We start from the raw sequence: 22,314 nt of genomic DNA, 5'->3' as shown, positions 1-22,314 counted from the left end.
GTTAAAAGCATACTTTCCACTCCATTATCCAAATCATTAATTAAACTATTGAATAGTACCAGACCCAGACTGATCCCTGTGGGCCTACAGTAGATGTGTCCTTCCAGTTTGACAGCAAACGATTGACAACTATTCTTTAGGTATCATATTTCAGCCAGTTGTGCACCTACCTTATACTAATGTCATCTAGACCATGTTTCCCTAGTTTGATTATGAGAATGTGTTACTATGTCAAAAGCCATACTAAAGTCAAGATATATCTACTGCTCCCCCCATCTACTAGGCCAGTAATCTTGTCAAAGAAGAAAATTAGACTGATTTGATATCTTCTGTTCTTGACAAATCCATGCTAGCTATTCCTTATTATCCGCTAGGTCTTTACCAACTGATTGTTTAATAATTTTTTCTGCCATCTTTCCAGGGGTAAACTCTTGAAGGAATGCCTGAATGCATATGGGAAATGTAAGTATCCTATGACATGCTGTTGTTGCAACCAGTTCTTCATCAGGAATGAATATGGGATAGCTTTCTTTTGACAGTCATCTTTTCAATGCATCTTCATAGTAGCAATGTTAGACCAGGGTACTGGGGGAAACAATTACTAGGTTCTACCCCCACCCCCATACCCTTCTAATGATTTTCACCTAACTTTGGTTCCAGTTCTGTGAGATACTAATTAACTCACAGAAGCCACTAAGTGCCTTCAACTACTAGAATGTCAACAGCATATAATTGTTAAGGCTCTTTCCTCAGTTCCTGGCATAGTCTTACTTTGACAAACTTACCATATGCCAGGAGCTCTGTGTGTCTATTTGAGTCCAACCACTGTTGATTCAGTGGAAATGGTTATGCTAAACTTCAAACCCTTAATCAGGGAAATATATTCAATTTTCTATAGTTTTATCTACTGCTTTTGGGCCAGATAGTCAGCTGGGGGACAAATGGGGATTTACATCTTTGAGAACTGCTCTACAGATCTACAGATCCTGGAGTTGGGTGGGTGCTGATTCAACTTAGAACAGTGGTTCTCAAAGCCGGTTCACTGCTTGTTCAGGGAAAGCCCCTGGCTGGCTGGGCCCGTTTGTTTACCTGCCGCATCCTCAGGTTTGGCTGATCTTGGCTCCCACGGGCCATGGTTCACCGATCCAGGCCAATGGGGGCTGTGGGAAGCGGCACAGACCGAGAGATGTTCTAAATTGTGCATGGGTCCAATGCTCTTCCCCCCCTACAAACAGCTGTTCCACAGATGAGGATTGTCAGAAAACAATGGTGCTCCAGCCGTGCTCCCTTTCCCTGACATGACCTTTATGCTAGAGGCTGGGAAAGGGAATAGGGTAGAGCAGGCTAAGCCAGCTAGGAATTGTCCTTATATTAGAGAAATTGCTACTAGGTGGTAACACTTACTTTCCAATTGCTTTGCTGGAGTGGAATAAGCAGCCTAAATGTAAGTGAGGGAAAGGTCCTGCTATTGCGGGGAACTTTTATGGTTTATATACTCCCCTGGTGGAATGGGCTAGCAAAAGGATCTGAGTCCTCACTCCCACTCCCTTTACCCAGAGGCCTGCCTGACCTGGAGGACTCCCCCTTCCACTCTCTTGTGTGGCAGAGTCCTCCTAACCACAACAACGCTGGGCCCAGGACTCCTGGGGAGCTTGGCCCCAATCTTTTTTTTGTCACTTAGGGCAGGGGCTTGGGTGTCCCCACTCCGGGGTGCTCTCTCTGCACTGTACGCTTCCCTGGCCGACTGATCTTTATGTGTAGTTCAGCAAAGAATTTAAAAAATAAGAGAAAAATGGGAAAGGTTAAAGGAACACATATAACCCCGCTCTGTGGCATGGGGACATCACAACCAACATTCTCTGGAATGTAAGGGCAGTTCACAGTCTGTTCCTCACATGTGCCAGGCTTCCTGGCCAGGCCCTTTGGCTGTGCTGCAGGGATGCTGCAGGTCGGACATTTGCTCTGGTGGTGGCCACATGCCCTCAGGCTCTAGGATGCAGGGCCCTTCTTCCCAGCATGTCCTCCACCCTGTTGGGGTTATGATCCCCCTCCATGTCTGGCCTGCAAGGTCTCTTGGCTGGGCTCATCTCCCTGCTCTGGGTCTTCTGTCCAGGATCCCCCCTCACTCTTCCCAGCTGCTCACTGCACCTGGCTCCAGACTGCTCCAGCCCTAGTTCCAGCCCCAGCACTGCTCTACCTCCAGCACCACTCTCTGGGCTGTGCCTCTGTCCCTGGCTACTATGGCTCCCAGCATGGATATGCTCTCTGGTCTACTTCTCTGACTCTGGACAGGATAACTCTGCTCAGCTCAGGGCTCCTCTGGCTCTGGCCTGCACAGCATCCCAGCTCATCCCAGGCACCTTCTTTTTCCTTAACTCGGCACCACTCTGTCCCAGGCAGCTCCAGGCCACATGGAGAATAGGACCCCTGGCCTTCTGATACCCTCATTAGCTTGTCTGCCCTGTCAATCAGGCTGATCTGGAGTGTTGACCTCTCCCCATTGCCCCTGAGGACTGTCAATCTGAGTTTTCCCTTTCTTTTCATACTGGGAGATGGTCAATCAACTCCCCCCCACTGCCTCCAGTCCCCTTACATTAAGCAGAGGATCTGGCTCATAGAACTTAAAGTGAACTTCTGCTCTGAAATGTGATTCTGTAAAACATGACATCATAGTGTTCCATGTTCATTGTCTCCTAATTATTTTCATATCAAACGTTAATTTTACAAGTAAGAAGAGGGTTTTTTGTAAACTCCTAGGTCTTGGGATTCAGGCTGGGTTCTTTCCATCTCAAATTACTCCAGTGACCAAAATTACAAACATTCGTTCAGTTTTTATATACACACATATCTGTTTGTGACTGGGCATGGTGTCCACTCCATACCCAAGGCAGAGCAGGTTAAATTAGTCTAATTAACCTGATAAGCTGCATCTGGGGGACAGTCAGGGCTTGGAAGCCTGATTGAAGGCTTGAAAGTCTTCTCAGCCTAGCTGAGAAGGAACAGATGGGGCTGGTGTAAAACCAGGAAGTTGGCAGCAGAAGCTGGTTACAGGGGAAGTACTCTGCATTCACTCTATGGTAGAGGTGTGTTTGGGGTTATAGTGTTTAGTCTGCAGTTATTCCCTGGTTGGAGAGAGTTTGGGCTGGTAAATCCAGAGAGTGGGGCAGAAGACAGAGCAGAGAGGAAAGAAAAAAAAGCCCAGGGAAATAGTAACAGTGTCTGGGAGCAGGTCATAGTTGCTGCTAGACATAGGGTCCCTGGATTGGAACCTGGAGCTGTGGGTGGGTCTGGGTTCCTCTACCAGCTGCTGGGAAAGTAGCACAGCACTTACCTGTGGATTGGAAGACTGTCAGGAGTGGATGAATACAGCTGATCCAGTGGAACTTTGATACCTTGGCAGGGGAGGACTACATAATGACCTGGCTGGAGGACTGAGTCACAAAGAGGAAATATGTGAAGTCCAAGCGGGCTGTGGTGAGGGCGAGATGACAAAAGTGAGTGTCGGACCTGGAGTGATCTAATTCCCAGAGCCACCAGGAGGAGGCTATCTCAGCAGTGAGTGTACCCTGTGACGCATGCTTTAATGTGATAAAGCAAGACAAATTATGAAACTTAATATTTTTTAAAATACATTAAAAGAATGTACAGAAAATTTTCATTTCAAAAGCTCAGAGGTGGTTCTAGCTTTAACAAAGCAGAAAGGAATATTATATGAGCAAAGCTGAATTCTGCCTTGCTTCCGCAGTTTAAACAGGAACAAACATGAAGACCGCTCCCTAACCCATGTGAGGTTAATAGTAGAACTTCCATTGACCCAAGGGGAACACAATCCAGTCCAAAGACATTTCCCACAACTGTTGGAGTTAAATGCTTATCTTTTGCTTACTGAGTTTCTTTTCAGTTTTATGATCTCTCCATATTAGGCTGCGGAGCACCTGCCTGTTTAAATAAAAGTGAAGGTGGTGGTATGGGCCAGCTCACGCCAATGCTGAGCACTTCCTAGAAGGTTAGGAGCACTCAACTCCCAAATCAATACAACTTAAGGCTTCCCAGCACTTTGCTAAGTGATGAATGATTTTTAAGACCCTTTCCTCCACATCTAATACATTAAAGTAATTCACTCTGATACTGAGCATGTTTCTGAAATGGTGAAAAACTGTATGGCTGGAGCTTAAATTCCTTACCTAAATTATATTTGCAAAATGTATATTTTGGTTAGAAAATATAAAGTGCTTTAATGTGTATGGTGGGGAACTTACAACGCATAGATATGTTTCCTTGAGTTAACCAGTCTCTGAAAAAGAGTGATTGTTTCCACGTGTTGATATTTGGCTCATTCTTGAGGTCCTTATTCAACTAACCTTTAACTGGCTCTAAAATGTATGTTTTCCTTGCATAAGGACTGTTGAATTTGGACTATTGAATATGTTTGGGGTTTACAGATTTACTGTGCTTTCTTGGAATTGAACTCGGATCATTCAGGCATTCAGGGGCAGATTTTCAAACAGTAGCCTCCAATCTTCAGGAATAAATAGGTGCATTTTTATTCACAATTACTGTCCATAGTTTAGATAATATAAATCTTTAAGTTCCTGATTTCACCAGAATACCAGGCACCTTCATATCTGATTGACCTAAACTGAAGACATGAAAATTTTTACTGTAGTGAATATAGGCACAAATTGAAACATTTTTTACTTATTAAAATAATAGCTTTAGTATAAATTTAATCCTTTTGTTACTTCTTGTAAGAGATGGCTTGAAATTGTGTGGTTTCCATTGCCCCCCCCCTCGCCCAAGACTATGAGAAATAAACTCGCTTTAAGCCCTATGTCTGTGGGAAACACAGGGAATTTGAGGGTCCTGATATGATCTGCCTATTGTGATAAACAGCAAATATGTCAGATTAAAAACAACAAATTGCATACCTTGATAATGGCACTCAATTATTTCAATACAATGTTTTTGGCTGCTCATGCTGACCAAAATGAAATTTTGTCTAATTATTTGCTCTTTGGATTGTCATTTCATTTTTACGTTGGGGTGGGGGGAAGGACACTTATGCCTGAAATTTTGCTCAGCTTTCCTCTAGGTTTACTCTGTCCTTCCTTGATCAAATGGACAATTATGGAACACTAAATATTGTAGCAAATTAGTGTCAAACCTAGATTTGTATCCTGGTGGTGCAAGCTTCATTCAAAAATTAAAACACAAAACCACAAAGAAACTGTTCACCAGTCAATCGTTGCGAAACTCTTTTATACAATGTCAGGAGATGATAGCGTCGTTCATGTTTCTTGTACTTTTTTCATTTGATGTAAATCCTCCATTCATCTGGGTATAAGTTTCTGGTGTCGATTCAATTTCACTTGTTGGTTCTGTGAAGTCTGTCTTTGGTGTGCTACAGAATCTTTTGTGCAAGTAATAGACTAGGAATCAATATATATATATATATATGTTACAATAAAGGCAGAAATTTATAATAAGACACAGAAGCTAGTGCTATAAGGTGCTATAAGGCTTTTACTTTCCTAATATTAATAAAAGGTAGATCCAGCTACTCTTTAATGTTTAACATAGCTATTTAAACAAAAGTCTGTCAACAGTAACCCATCCCGGAAAAAAGTATATCTGAAATAAAGATAAATATTTGCACTGCATTGGGAATTTGACTGTCTTCTGATCATCCAGTGGATTATAGGCTTTAATTTATTTATTTTATTTAGAATGTTGGCTTCTTCAGGCAATTCCCATGGTACCAATTCTCAGTTCTGACTGGACTGTACTTGGTGCAGGAGCTGAAGGAGTGGGGGAAGAATAGTTAAGTGACACTTTTGTACCTCTTGGATTCTGGGGGCAGGAGTTAATGAGGAGGCAGCCTGATGGCTGTCTTTCATAATGTCTGGGTTGGAAGTATCTTCCCCTGGATAGACCTGAAACTTAAAATACCACCACCACCATCTAGCTAGTTTATAACATCATTAGCTCTCAAGCAGCTTTAAAAGGAGAGTAGTATCATTATTCCCATTTTACAAATGAGGAAATCCAGGCACTTAGCTGTGAAGTGACTTAAGAGCAGCTGACCACTGGTGGATTGAGAACTAGAACCCAGGGCTCCTGACTCCCAAGCTAGTGCACTATCCATGAGATCACACTGCCTTCCCTTTTTAGCCCCCCCCACCCCTTTATGTTGCACTGACCCATTTATATGGTGTAAAAAGAGAGGAAGAGGGATGAAGCTCTTACTTTAGCTACACTTCCAGCATATCTATCTATGGCCATTATCACAGTATGTCTACTGCTTACATTCATTAGTGGATTTTACCTTTACAATATCCCTGTGAAGTATTATTCCCATTTCACAGATGGAAACTGAGGCACAGAGTAGACTAGGTGACTTGCCCAAGGTCACACGAAGTCTGTGGCCAAGCCAGAAACTGAATGCAGGTCACTCGAGTCCCAGTTCAGTGCCCTATACAGTAAAACATCTTTCATACAGGAAGTAGAAAAGAGTAGCAGCAGGGGCAGGTATAGTTTATACTGTCCTGGTCCTGTATGGGCTGTTGCAACTTCTCAGAATAGTTGGAGTGCACTAGGTCCAATCACATCTGTTCTGTGCTAGTGTACCTCCTTCCTACCCTAGTCATACCCTTGGCATGCCTTCCAGGGGATGCTTCTGAATTGGGGACATTCCCAGATAGCTATTTCTAGATGTTTAGAGCCCCTTTGTGCTGGAGTAAATGGCCTAGCCAGAATGCAGAATTGAAGCCCATATCTCCTATCTTTTGTACAGTGCCTAGCACAATGGGGACACATTATTTGAATTATCATTTAATATTGTATTTTTGTATTCCTAATTGTCTCATTATCTCTGGACCCCAAGGAATAAATACTAATAATAAAGCTATTAGTATAGTAGAAGATATCTGTGACTTACCTCCTACAAATATTAAAGCAAACACTATCTGGAAAATACTGTAGATGAGTGGAAAAGTAAACATCAGTGCAAGCTGTTCAGAGGTGAAGGAGAGCTGGACTATAGTTGTACACAGTTGAGTGTTCTGCATACCTGTTTCTAGAGCTACTGTACGACATCTAAAGAGAATGATAAAAAGAAAAATTTCATATGGTACTCTATTGTGCCAATGTAACTTTGAAAGAATACAAAGGAATGTAAGAGACATACAATCACAGACAACAGGGCAGAAAAGAACCATCTAGTTTACATAATCCAGTCACAGAACTCAATCAAATGTGAGAATTGGAAATGACCCATTTCACAAATGTACAGAGACCACTGTGGCAATGCAGGATTTTCTTCTCAACATCTTTCATGTGGTGAGATCTCATTGCCCACGCTTAGAGAATTGTCCAGGGAATTTAAGGTATGCCCCTTGAAGTCAGCAGGAGTCTATGGATTTCATGGGCGTTATTAGTGACTCACAGCATATGACATATCCAACTATTTGCAAATGACATAGCATAGATTGATCAAGTAAAGGAAGATTGTAGGACGTAGCCACAAGAGTGGGATGAGGGGAATTTACATACTGCCTAGTATAGGTATAACATACAAAAAGTGGAAACATGGATAAATGTCGAAGGATGCATACGAAAGAATGTCTCCACATGCTTGTGCTAATCAGAAAAGCTAAGGCACAAAACGAGTTACATCTAGCAAGGGACATAAAAGGCAATGAGAAGAGGTTGTATAAATACATGAGGAGCAAGAGAAAGATGAAGTGTAGATCCTCTACTTAGCAGCAAAAAAGCTAATAACTGATGATATCAAGGCAGCTATGGTGTTTAATATCTACTTTGCTTCAGTCTTCACTAAAAAGGTTAATTCTGTCCAGATGCTTAATACAATTAATATTAACATCAAGGGGAAAGGAATGGAAGCCCAAGAACAAGTTAAGGAATATTTAAATAAGTTAAATGTATTCAAATCAGCAGAGCCTGATGAAATTCATCCTAAGGTACCTAAGGATCTAGCTGAAGCCATTTCAGAACCATTAACAATGATCTTTGGGACCTCACCTGTCTTCCATGAGTTCTCAGAGGGCTGAAGAAGGACAAACATAGCACCTATCTTTAAAAAGGGGAACAAAGAGGATGCAGGTAATTATAGACCAGTTGGCCCAAGTTGGATACCTGAAAGATACTAAAGAAATTATTAAACAATCTCTTTGTAAGAACCTAGAGGATAATAGGGTTATAAGGAATAGCCAGCATGGATTTGTCAAGAACAAATCATGTCAAACAAATCCAATTTTCTTCTTTGACAAGGGTACTGACTTAGGAGTGCAGGGAAACTGTAGATGTAATATCTTGATGTTTAGTAAGGTTTTAATGCAGTCTCTCATGACTTTCTCATAAGCAATCTATGGAAATGTGGCTCGGAAGAAATTAATGACAAGGTGAATGAAAACCTAGTTGATTGACCAGATTCAAAGGATAGTTATGGTTTGCTGTCAAACTGAGAGAACTTACATAGTAAAATTCAATGGGGTCAGTCCTGGGTCCAGTAGTCAATAGTTTCATTAATGACTTGGATAGTGCAGTGGAGAGTGTGCTTATAAAATCTGCAGATGACACCAGGCTGGCACTTAAGAGGACAGGATTAGAATTAAAAATTACTGGGACAAATTGGAGAAATGGTCTTACATCAACAAGATGAAGTTCAGCTAAGACAAGTGCAAAGCATTACCTTAGGAAGAAAAAAATCAAAAGCACAACTACAAAGTTGGAAATAACTGGGTAGGGGATAGCACTGCTGAAAGGGATGTGAGCCTATGTATGCATGTGCATAGTAGATCACAAAATGAGTAGGGGTCAACAATATGAAAAAGGCTAATCATTCTTGCAAGGTAACTGTCCCACTCAACTGTGCACTGGTGAGGCCTCAGCTAGAGTATTGTGTCCAGTTCTGAGTTCTAGTTTCAGAAAGATGTGGACAAATACATGTATGCAGGTGTGTAGGGGGTCGATATGCAGTGATGGCTCCTGATTTGTCAACATTTGGGTGACAGGCTGCTCTTCCAGCTGAAAGTCAGTCACAGCAAGACCTCTATTGTGAAGGAAAAAGGTGGTTGCAAACTAAAACATCAGGCGCACAGACATCTGGGTTTCCTAGGGAACTCTACTGGACACCCAACCACTTTCAGGAAGGCTTTGTGGAACTAAAGAATAGCCAGAAACCATAACAAAAAGTGTTCAGAACAAAAGTTGCAACTTGATGTATACACCAAGTTGTGGGTTGTGACTCCGTAACATAACTAGCTCTTAAGAGTGAGTTAGTGGTTAATCACTAAATATAAGCATCATTTGGGCCAATTTTCTTTTATGACTGAAATAAGATTACACACACTACATAACAGAGCAATCTCTACCTTTGCCAAGACTGACCAGCGATGCGAGCCAGAAGAAAACCTAAAGAGTAGCCAGCAGCTGGAAATATGGTTCCAACGATCCACAGTTGAGGGCTGATAATCCAGGATCCCTTGTACAATATTCCTCCAACTACGGCAACAATCAATATGAGAACTAGTCCAGTAATGGAACCTGCCTGAAGGGATTAAAAAGGGTTGTCTTTTAAAATAAACCTTGGCTAAATCAAGTAGATCACCATGATTTAATCACGCACAAACATATCTTTCTTTTAATCACATTGAAGTAAGTTTTACATTTAAAAAGAAAGGGTTTACGTTAATGGTTCACAAAAGCTGCAGTAGATAGTATGAAACCTAGCTGCCTATACTCCAAAGGCCAAATATTCATTGCTCTAGGGGCAGCGTCTCTGGAGGTCCCAGTATTCTTCTAACTGGTCTGCCTCTATTCATTTCAAATTAGCCTGGTCCATCAACTTAACCTACCAGGGATCGGCAACCTTTGGCATGTGGCCCACCAAGGTAAGCACCCTGGCGGGCCAGGCCGGTTTATTTACCTGCCGCGTCCGCAGGTTCAGCTGATTGCCGCTCCCACTGGCCATGGTTCGCTGTCCCAGGCCAATGGGGGCTGTGGGAAGCGGCGCGGGCTGAGGGATGTGCTGGCCACCGCTTCCTGCCACGAATCTCTAGTGCTTTCAGTCTTCCTTTGTCTCCCTGTCAGTTTCTTACTGCTGGTTTACACTACCACTTAAGTTGATGTAACACATCTCTCAGGGCTGTGAAAAAGACCTCCCCCCACCCCAAGTGACATAAATTACATCTACTGAGGTGCTGTTTACACCACACTATGTTGGCGGGAGACACTACTGCTGACATCGCTTCCATCTCCTGTGGAGGTGGAGTAATTATGCCGATGGGAGAGCTCTCCTGTCCGCATAGCATATCTTTAACAGACGTGCTACAGCAGCACAGCTATGCCGATGTAGTGTAGACTTGTCCTTAGACGCATCCTAGTGTTGGGCTGATACCCTTCTACCGTACCAGGCCTTTCTGCCTTCCCTCCACCCTCTGTTCTGCTGTCTTTATAGATGGGTTTGTTTTCCCAGCTGTGGGTGCTTGCCTCCATGACAAGTAGTTCTATCAGTTGTACTGCATATTGTTAGCCTGGTATTCTGAAATGGGGAATACTCTGTTCACCTTTCTGGCTATGCTCAGTACGAGGTTTGTGAACCCCATTACAGCAAGATATGCTGAAACAAGGTATTAGGACATGTAATTGTAAGATATGCAGTTAACAATAAAAGCAATGTGTGGGGACACCAGGAAATCCTTTGAGTCAAAATTTTAACACCACTTTAAATTCTTACTGCAATAGTCTCCAAAGGAATGATTGTCTTTTCACAACTTATATTTACAATTTTTTCTTTACTTATTTTTTGTAGTACTGAAAACTTAATTTAGGTCCTTGTGATGGGATGTGTGGAGATCCCATCCTGTGTTTGGCATCGAAAAGGTTAAATCTCTTCCTGAGGAGAAATTCTGCCCTGATGGCATACACTGTCAGAGAACACTTGGGGTTATGTAGCTGGACTCAGATGGAGTGAATTATTCAACCATAGAGACTATGGGGCTGATCCAGCTCTGATTGAATTCAATGGAAAGACTGATTTCAATGGTCTTTGGCCCAGGCCTGCAAGAAAAGTGAGTTGATGTGACTATTCTTGCTTTGGTTTGGGATGAGCTAATAGCCAGATTATTCCAGTGAAGAGAAAAGCATCCAGCTGTGCAAATCTGGTTTGATTTCATTCTAGTAAATTCTAGTTGTACCCATTCCCCCTATTTGAACCAAACCTTGTTAGCTTTGTCTCCTTCATATTGCCCTTGACTTATTCTTGACCCTTCACTGGCCTACACAAAGCAAAGTGTGCATGTATACTATTTATTATGCACCTTCTGTTTATGTGTAGGATGTAAACATGTCTGAAAGTTGAAACTTCCATTTATTGCTACCAAGGTATTTTTTAAAAAAGAAAACTACCAGCTTTAGTACGCAATTGTCAAGTCTTTTGGGTCCAAAAATATACCATGTCCAAATTTATAAATAGCTATGAGTAGATTTTGAAATATAGCACAGTAAATGAATATGTTAAGAAAAGGAATTTGACATAAAGAGAAACATTATATTGAGCTCTGATATCACTGAAAGGATGACAAATATTAAGGGGAATAACTATTCATCAAAAAGGATTATTTTAATGAGAAAATATGTATATTAATTAATGATGATCAGTAGGCGTTGAGGGTACTCAGCATCTCTCAGAAGCAATGAGAACCTTGTAGGATAGGGTCCATAATCTATTTCAATTAACACCAAATCACATGTGAAATCACTGAACAATGCTGATTTATAATGGTGTATGCAACTCGCACGCATTTGTTCAGGATTGGAGCAACATGTTGCTAGATGGCGAATTTCATTGCTATCATGAAGCTAGTTACTGATTTTCTTATTTGTTGTGAGTAGAAACATATTTTTGAGTAGTCCCATTGAAGCCATAACCTGACCCGCAATGAGCAATGGTTCAGATCAGTATATGAAAGTTTCATATCTTACCTTAAGTATAATTTTAGCTTTCTGGGGCCATTTGTGATTAACAAATATTCCAACTGAAACAGGAATTACAAGGGCTACTAGTGAAATACCTGAAAATAAGAACAAACAACATTTAACAGAGAACAGTCATAATAAGAAAACAGACACTGAACAATGAGAATATGTTTAAATAGCAGGTTGCTGTAGGTAAGTTTCTGGTTATACCCATGGACATCCACACACAGAGCGTAATGTAAAGCATAAGAATATGAATTGTACTATCTTCAGAAACCTTGTGAGGTATTTGTGGTGACATATATATTCATCAGGGTAAAAAAGCATACAGCTATTTTAGTGTGGTGTACCATTTGTTTACTGTGGTATTAAACGTGCATTTTGCCTGCAGGTGTTACTACTGTGCCATAGCAGCACTCATATTAGAGCTTCTTATGTTGTGGGCATTTTTCCCAATGCTGATATTAGGAACACAAATGATTTACATGACTCTCTTTTGGAGCTGAAATTTAAGTATATGAAGGTGACTTCACTGTTGTGTAGGGAACAGATTCCGGGACCTAAACCAGTGGACATTAAGTGCTGAATCCTAAACACACGAGTAGCCCTACTGACCTCAAGCATTCAGTTGTCCTTTCTTCTCTGGCCAGGTGAGGTTTCATCTGTTGAATCAAATTAAGTTCCATTGCTGGTGGAGCCCATTGTCTACTTTTAGGTTTCAGATTTGCAACCTAACTTAAATCTGAGCATGTGCTTAAGTGCATTGCTGGATCAGGGCCACAGCACTCAGCACCTTGCAGTCCCATGCCCTGCAGCCATTACAAAAAATGGCACAGATATTTATCCAAAAGTGGGGCAAATCTCTATACCTGTTTTTTTCTATATCCTTACAACATCTCCCCAAAGGATATAGCAGCAAAGAATCCTGTGGCACCTTATAGACTAACAGACATTTTGGAGCATGAGCTTTCGTGGGTTAATACCCACTTCGTCAGATGCATGTAGTGGAAATTTCCAGGGGCAGGTATATATATGCAGGCAAGCTAGAGATAATGAGGTTAGTTCAATCAGGGAGGATGAGGCCCTGTTCTAGCAGTTGAGGTGTGAAAACCAAGGGAGGAGAAACTGGTTTTGTAGTTGGCAAGCCATTCACAGTCTTTGTTTAATCCTGAGCTGATGGTGTCAAATTTGCAGATGAACTAAAGCTCAGCAGTTTCTCTTTGAAGTCTGGTCCTGAAGTTTTTTTTGCTGCAGGATGGCCACCTTAAGGTCTGCTATAGTGTGGCCAGGGAGGTTGAAGTGTTCTCCTACAGGTTTTTGTATATTGCCATTCCTAATATCTGATTTGTGTCCGTTTATCCTTTTCCGTAGCGACTGTCCAGTTTGGACTGAAGAATAAATACAGTACGTCTTTGCAGAAAAAGGAAATGAAGGCATTGGCCATCAGTTAGAGGCCAGTTGAAAAGTTCCGAATTCCTAGTGAATATCTTGAATAAAGTCTGTCAAAACAGCAGCATAATGAGACTGTAGATGTCAATGACAGGAAATGAGTGAGGCAGGAAATGAGTGATACAAAGGAAATTTGTTACCCTACGGTAAATATCTGTACTCTTTTTATAAATAGTACAGATAGTAATGGCTGTAAGGCTCCATCCTGTAAGGTGCGGAATGCCCTAGTCTCTGTCAGAATGGATACTGTAGGCTGCTGGTACAAAGATAGTTGCTTCCTAAAGGAGAAAGATATGAGAGAGAGAAAGAGAGAAAGAAAACATTGATTTGACTCACCTATACTGTCATAGGGGATTACGATGGACTCAGTGTCTGTCCACATTTTGGTATAGACAAAAAGACAAAGTGGCATCATCCCCAGTGCAAGCAATGTTGAACATGTTGTCATACTGATACTGCAAGGAAATTGGCAAAAGTTATAGTTCATTTTATACTCTCCAACAGAGTCTCCCATTTTCTTATTGCAATTTAATAATTTATGAAAAATGGTGAAGGAAATGCTACTGGCTGCAGTCAATTTATCCTGCATATTAATTCACAAAAAAACTAAATTGAAGAAATGTTAGAGTGCCATGTTATCCTGAAAAAAAAAGTGAACTATTTCCAGTTAAGGTGGAATCTTCACCTTAAACTATTCTGTTGTGCCTAGGGCTGCATCTATACTACAAGCTAGGGATGTGATTTCCAGCTCATGTATGCACACTTGTGCCAGCTCTCATTGAGATAGTAGGAGTATAAATCATAGTGTCGCTGCAGTAGTACAGGCACTGGAGGCACAGCTTAGCTGTGCTGAGTACAAACCTGCCTGAATCCTGTGGGTACGTACGTGGCGTGGCTAAGTTGTGATGTTGCTGCAGCTACACTGCTATTTATATTTGTGCTGGCTCTCCTCAAGCGAGTGCAAGTATTTGACTTGACCCATATCCCTAATGCAGATGTAACCTAGGCGAGCTAAAGGGTATGGTTAACTGACTGGGAGATTATCTGATGGGGATTCACACTGAATTAAGCATGTGGAGGTGATGGGAGCAGAGAGATCCGGTAAGCTTTATGTACTCCCATCTTCTGTCCAGATTCTGCCAGTTTTAGTCACATTAGGCTCACTAAATCAATAAGTCTACTCATGGTGTAAAGTATTACAGAAACTCGCTCTTAATTGCTGGAGCACTGTCCTGGAATTGGCTGTATGTAAGTTTCTAACTAGAATAAACCTTATGTCCAATTATTTTTATCTGGGAAACCTTGATTTGGCTCCTTACCCATGCATGCTATTGCAGCTTGTTTAGTAATAATAGTAATTAGTAATAATAGACGGCTGTTCATCAGTAGCTCCCAAATTCCTTTATAAAGGAGGTAAGTAGTATTAGTCCAATTTTACTGAAAGGGGACATAAGAGAAGTGAAGTGATTTTTTTCCCCAAGGTCAAACTGCAGGCTATGGAACTGGGAATAGAACCAAGGACTCTGAAATCATAGAATCATAGAATATCATGGTTAAAAGGGACCTCAGGAGGTCATCTAGTCCAACCCCCTGCCCAAAGCAAGACCAATCCCCAATTAAATCATCCCAGCCAGGGCTTTCTCAAGCCTGACCTTAAAAACTTCTAAGGAAGGAGATTCCACCACCTCCCTAGGTAACCCATTCCAGTGCTTCACCACCCTCCTAGTGAAATAGTTTTTCTTAATATCCAACCTAAAGCTCCCCCACTGCAACTTGAGACCAATACTCCTTGTTCTGTCATCTGGTACCACTGAGAACAGTCTAGATCCATCCTCTTCGGAACCCCCTTTCAGGTAGTTGAAAGTAGCTATCAAATCTCCCCTCATTCTTCTCTTCTGCAGACTAAACAATCCCAGTTCCCTCAGCCTCTCCTCATAAGTCATGTGCTCCAAACCGCTAATCATTTTTGTTGCCCTCTGCTGGACTCTTTCCAATTTTTCCACAACCTTCTTGTAGTGTAGGGCCCAAAACTGGACAGAGCACTCCAGAGGAGGCCCCACCAATGTCAAATGGGGGGAACGATCACGTCCCTTGATCTGCTGGCAATGCCTCTACTTATACAGCCCAAAATGCCATTAGCCTTCTTGGCAACAAGGGCACACTATTGACTCATATCCAGCTTCTCGTCCACTGTAATCCATAAGTCCTTTTCTGCAGAACTGCTGCCTAGTCATTCAGTCCCTAGTCTGTAGCAGTGCATGGAATTCTTGCATCCTAAGTGCAGGACTCTGCACTTTTCCTTGTTGAACCTCATCAGATTTCTTTTGGCCCAATCCTCTAATTTGTCTAGGTCCCTCTGTACGCTATCTCTACCCTCCAGCATATCTACCACTCCTCCCAGTTTAGTGTCATCTGCAAACTTGCTGAGGATGCAGTCTACGCCATCCTCCAGATCATTAATGAAGATATTGAACAAAACTGGCCCCAGGACCGACCCTTGGAGCACTCCGCTTGATACTGGCTGCCAACTACATGGAGCCATTGATCACTACCCATTGAGCCCAACGATCTAGCCATCTTTCTATCAATCTTATAGTCCATTCATCCAGCCCATACTTTTTTAACTTGCTGGCAAGAATACTGTGGGAGACTGTGTTAAAAGCTTTGCTAAAGTCAAGGAATAACATATCCACTGCTTTCCTCTCATCCACAGAGCCCGTTATCTCGTCATAGAAGGCAATTAGATTAGTCAGGCATGTGATCGCAATTAGGTTAGCCAGTTAGATCAGCATCAGTGCCTTCACCACAGAACCACACTGCCTGCCCAGGTGATGTACAGTATATCATAGGATATACTATCTAATACCATATGATATTTCAGATCCTGTAACTTGGCCCCTTTGGTACTTAGATGCAAAGAGAGAAATTAAAGGGGGAAATGTCAGCCCAAAGGGTAGGCTCAATGGTAAATAAGCAGTTTTTTTTGTTAATATTAATGTAAGGTATTGTTTTATAATTTCCTTTCTTTAAATACTAGAAATATGAAAACAAATCAGAAGGATCTCCCATAGAATCAGCAGGAGCTGAGAGACACACTTCAGCTTATAGTGGTGTACTGTCTTTAATTATTAAAATCGACACCACCTTGTTACTTGGTACATCATGACAACACTGCTTCTGGTAAAAAGATACATAGACCAGTTTAAAAATATACTGTCCGTGGGGTACTCATAGGAATTTCCAGAATATTATTTATTTTTATATATAGTACCTTGGGTTCTTTGCAAGACAGAAGTCAGCCTAAAGTCTTTGTCCCCAAAAGCTTCTAGTCTGGGGACTTGATCTAAAGCTCTCTTTGACTTCAGTGGGCTTTGGATCAGGCCCTAAATAGCCAACAAAGGCCATATTCTGCAACTTGATGTGTAAGGGTGGAACCCTGTGTCCTCGGGGGGCCCCACTGAAGTTATTGGGGCACCACACAGGTGTCAGGGGTCTCTCCATGTTCATCACATTGGAGGGTTGAGGCCAAAGGATGGAGGATGGATTCAGTGAAAAGCAGTGCAGTTGAATAGTGAAGCTTTGCATGAGACTTATTGCTTCCTTATTTGTTCATGGATCTTTCTGTTTTTAAATGTGAAGGCTTTAGAAGTTGTTCTTTCTGTTTAAGGCATTCAGTCATTTGATTAATCAGCACTGCAGTGTGGGTTGATAGGCTTTGTCAAAGAGATGTGATTACCATTGGGGTGAAAAGGTAGAGGGAAAAGGTAGGTGTGTAACAAAGAGAATCTCAGGCACATGGGCAGTGTAGATAAAGGCCTGGCCCTAAATTCCCTCTCCTGTGGTAACCCCATTGGAAGATAATTCTACAACAGAAATCTGAATGCATCCTTGACTGTGCCAACAGAGTAGGCCATGGGGACTTTCCTCCAAACGTGAGGGATCCATGAGAGGTCAGGACCATCCATGTGGAAGCCCTGTGTTTTCACATTGATTCTGGCCCTTCACTTTAGCCCTTTGGCTATGGCTGCCCAGAGGCTCCAGTTGGAGGGCTCCATGTAAAAGATGGAGTTAGGTCTTGGGCTTTGTTACAGGGGATGATATGGGTTTACCTCTCTGTTGGCCAACCTACTATTCCTCAAAGTCTGTCCCTTCTCTGCCTCAAGCCCTTCGCTCCAATAGAGGAGGAGGGATGTCTGCAGCAAGAGGGGATTCTTTGTATATAGCTGAGTTGGTGAGATCACTGGCCCATCTCCCGACCTCCCTCATGCCCATTCTCACCTCCTGCTTTGCCTTTCTCCCTAACATCCCTTCTCTGGTTCTTTCTTCTCACAATACAAGCATGCTTTCATCTTTCCTATCTTAAAAAACCTACCCAGGCCTCTCCAACTACCATCTCCTCTCACTCTTCCTCTTTAAGCTCATTGAAACTGTTTGTGATCATTGTTTGGAGCTGTTCTCCTCCACTTACTTCCTCAACCCTTTCCAGACCTGCCTCTGCCCCTGGCACTCAACGGAAACTATTCTCGCGAAAGTTTCTAATATCCTTTTCCTAGCTAAAGCTCAGAACAAGTATTCCAGCCTCATTCCTTGCTGTGTCAGCTGCTTTTGACACAGTCAGCCATGCTCTTCTTGAAATCTTGCCCTCCTTTGGCTTCCTTGACTGTCTTCTCTTGGTTCTCCTCGCTCTTTAATCGTTTCTTTGGCATATCCTTCGGAGGAGTCGCCTCATCCTCTCTCCACCTTTCTGTTGGGACTCCACAGGGCTCTGTTCTGGTCGTCTTCTCTTCTCCCTCTGCATATTGGCTCTGAGTAATCTCATCCGCAAACACAAATTCACCTAATATCTTTATGCTGACAACTTACATCTCTACCCCAGATCTGTCTTGTGCTGTCTGAACTTCTATTGTGGCATGTCTCTTTTACGACATCTTGTGGATTTCTAGACATCATCTCAAGATAAATATGGCTAAAACAGAGCTCTTCTTCCCTTTCAAATCCTCCCATCACCTCCTTTCTCAATCTGTGCAGACAATGCCACTATCCTGTCTGTCATTCAGACCTGTAACCTCTGCATCATCTTTGCACTCTCTAAAGGTCCTCCCATTCAGACTATATCTAAATCTTGCAGATTCTTTCTTCACTGCATCTCTAAGATATGGCCTTTCTTACCCATCCAGGCTGCTAAAACTCTTATCTAAACTTTCATCATCTCATGTATCAATTACTACAACATCCTTCTCTCTGGCCTTGACAAATGCAATCTTCCCCTGTTCACATCCATTTGGAATGCTCCTGCAAAGATTATTTTCCTAGCCTGTAGCTTTGACCATGGCACACCTCTCTTTGTATCCACCCACATCAGACATAAGCTGCTTGTCTTCGCTTTCAAGACCCTTTGCAGCCTATCTCCCTTCTACGTATCTCGCATTCACTCCAGCCTGTGATTGGCCTATGATGCCAGTATCCATTGCCCATTTTCAAACAAGCACTGTCATGCCTTGTCCATCGTGTTTGGGAAGTGTTCCCCGTTAACATCCACAAACTACCTCATTATCCCCTGTCAAAGCCCCCTTAAAACTCTCCTTTTTTATGATGCCTAAAAAACCCTTGACAAGCTGCTGAGTGTTCAGTGGTGTGTTGACTACTTTCTATTGTGCTGACCAAGTTTGTTTCATTGTTTCTTTGTACACCCTTGTCTCTATTCATCTGTTGTCTCTTGCCTTGTACTTAGATTGTTAGCTCTTTGGAGCTGGGACCATCTTTTTGTTTTGTGTTTGTACAGCACCTAGCACAGTGGGGCCCTGGTCCATGACTGGGGCTCCTAAGCATTATGGTAATACAAATAAATAATCATAATTCTATACTAAGGGTGATCTTCTGAGGAAGGTATATACTCACTCTGAGTATGTCATGGACAGAAATTTATTTCTGCCCTCAGCTGGTGATCAGCTTGCACCCTGAAGTAAGACTTAGAATGCAATGGCCCTTTCACACTTGGGGTGGTTTGTTGTGTAAACAAACAAAATATCATCTGTTTAATGACCAGCCACTCATGTGGTATGACATGCACGGTTTTTGCATTGCAGTGCTGGCTGCAATATTTTCCTTCATGTGGTCATTCTTCTACCAGGCATGAGGATTCCTACATTGTTCCCTACTTTACACAACCCTCATCCTCAGGGCCCTGAATAATGGTCGCTGTGGGTATGTCTACACTGCAATGAAAGGCCCACAGCTGGCCTGGGTCAGAGGACTTGGGCTTGTGGGATCTTGGGCTCCAGGGCTAAAAACTTGGACTCAGTGCCACGATTATGGTTTGTTTTTTGCAATGTAGATATACCCTAAAGGTCTGATTGAAAGCCCATTGAAGTCTCAGGGTTAAAGTCTCTACCTGGGGAATATTCCCTTTGTAGGTATTTATCTTTCCCTTTGTAAGGGTCATAGAAGTTTCCTCTCTCAAATAAAAGGCCAGATCCTGTGCTTATTTACATCAGTGTCAATCCAGATTAACGCCCATGACTTCAATGGAGTTCTTCTGAATTTACACTGATATCAGTGAAAGCAAGATTTGGCCCTACATACACTGTTCTACCCTGATAAAATGGGTCGAGATCAAAACAGAATTTCAGCCTTTTTTGCTGAATTTCCTTCCCTTTGTGGTTTTGCCTGATCAGTGCTTTACTGAAATAAAGTACTTGGCAATTTATAATATTTCAAGGTCTTCTCTCCAGAGCAAGAAAGCTGGTGATTAGCACAGCTGATTACAGACTGTATTAAAAACCACATATTACATTAACACCTGTATGTTACAAAGAAATACACTGTTTGCAGTGTGGTAAAATGCCTTATTAAAACCACAAATATTAAAATTCTTCATCTATGCACCTTAGCTCTCCATCTTTCTTACTTCTATTAGTTTTTCCATTGCTATTTCAGACTGGCATATGATGAAGTAGACGCATGCTGTAATTTATGTTACTCTGTGGGAAGTAGAGTAACTTTTTTGTTTATTTTAGAACAAGCTAATCAGTTTTTTAAAAAAAAATTGCTCTTTTTTTAGAGGCTGTTAGAGCTAAATGATGGAAAAAATAAGTGTCTTGGGATTTGCATCAAGAGCAGCGTTCACATTGAGTACATATTTGATGTCTGCAAACATGTCAGCTGCCAGACACATCACAATTTCTGACTTTACAGCAGCTTGAAGTTGCAGCCAAGTGACCTGCCACTGAGATCATCACACTCACAAAGAAGCGTTTTGATTGCAACCAGTAAGTAGGCTATGGCTTATATCCTACAAAACACTCTTTGAAAACTTTGCATGCATGCCAGATGCATACAGAATTGTTACAGATGAATTTGGATCCTGGATAAAAACTTTGCAAATCTAGCCATTGTGAAGAACACATAGATGGATAAATATATTTCCACTGGTGATTTATTTAACGAGACATTAGAACAACAATTGATTATAGATCTCTCTTTATAAAGTTAATTGTTATGAAATCTATCTTGCAGTAGTCCCTAGAAGCCTCAACCAGGTCAGAGCCCCATTGTGCATGGAACTGAACAGATACATAGTGTACTAAATAATAATACTTCACTCTTATACAGCACTTTTCATCAGTAGATCTCAAAGTATTTCACAATTGTTAAGGTATTTATCCTCACAACACCCCTGTCAGTTAGGGAAGTACTATTATCCCAGTTTTTACAGATGAGGAACTAAGATTCAGAGAGGCTAAGTGATTTGCTCAAGGTCACACAGAAAATCTGACAGAAAAGAAAACTTAACCTGGCTGTCCCAAATCCTATGCTACTGCACTAAACACTGACCCATCCTTCATTTCTGCTCCAAAGAGATTAATGGGTAATTTTAAAAAAGAAAGTAATTCCTTTAGAGAAGTAATGCTCTTACCTTAGATCCATGTCCCCATCTATCCAATATGCTAGAATGTTGGAAGATGTTCCACCTGGACAGCATCCCATGATCAGCACAGCAACAGCTTGAGCAGGAAGCACATTAAAGATGAGTGACAGCACAAATCCTGTCAAAGGCATAATTCCAAACTGACAGAGGAAGCCCACAAATATGCCCCATGGCCTTTTTATGTGTCCCCAGAATTTGTGTATGTCCACATTGCAGCCCATGGAGAACATCACCAATGCCAACAAGATTGTTAGGACAGTACTTAAAACTACATTCAAAATTTGGTTAAAATTGTCATCAGGTGTAACACACGAATTGCCATTGCAAATGGTGGCATTTGCAGAACAGTATGAAATATTTGTGGTTGAGTTTGCTGTCGTCATCTTGAAGTTGCCAAAATTAAACTTCTCAAAGTCACTATTGCTATGTTTTAAAATAAAGAAATTCGCAGTTCATGCAGGTCAAACTTTTAAGCCCTCTGCAAATGCTCTTCTCTTGGTAGTTCTTTTTAAATGTCATGAGAGGCAATAAAGAGCAATAAATACTTGAACTCAGTTTCTACCAGTTTAGGGTCTAGTATTGTGCTGAGTCACAAAGGTATATATAATTGGTGCTATCTTTTTGAAGTGGCAAACTTTTAATTAATCATTTATTCATGCCATAATGTTTAGTTCCACACCAGAAGAGCAATCGTGTTTATATTTAAAAGCGTGAGCTAGGTTTGTTAAATAGCTTTAACACAAAGTGAGATCCACAGGAATGATCACATCAGTCTTTCCATTTCTTGCGTGAGTTTGGACTGCTCCCCATGCACAGAACCCCTTTGAAGTCAATGGGGTTCGGGAATGATGAGCAATCCTCTTAAGTATGAGAAACTGCAAGTTTAAAGCCCATGGATTGAATTTACTACACAATATGCACAAAACTACATTTTAGGGGAG

At 41.7% G+C, this 22,314-nt stretch overlaps 1 protein-coding gene across 1 annotated transcript; it reads right to left on the bottom strand.

The window, feature by feature from the left end:
* Window positions 1-5,268: 5,268 nt before the first annotated feature.
* SLC10A2 (solute carrier family 10 member 2) lies at window positions 5,269-21,756 on the bottom strand. Its single transcript, XM_050937522.1, has 6 exons — window positions 21,362-21,756; window positions 13,783-13,901; window positions 12,004-12,092; window positions 9,393-9,568; window positions 6,938-7,095; window positions 5,269-5,429 (listed from the first exon to the last, which is right to left on the bottom strand). The coding sequence occupies exons 1-6, from the start codon at window positions 21,754-21,756 to the stop codon at window positions 5,269-5,271; spliced, it is 1,098 nt and encodes a 365-aa protein (XP_050793479.1).
* Window positions 21,757-22,314: the final 558 nt, after the last annotated feature.

Source organism: Gopherus flavomarginatus, chromosome 1, assembly GCF_025201925.1.
Source record: "Gopherus flavomarginatus isolate rGopFla2 chromosome 1, rGopFla2.mat.asm, whole genome shotgun sequence".
Classification (NCBI taxonomy): Eukaryota; Metazoa; Chordata; order Testudines; family Testudinidae; genus Gopherus; species Gopherus flavomarginatus.
Note: the sequence above shows the minus strand (reverse complement) of the source record. Positions and strands in the feature narration are given on the sequence as shown.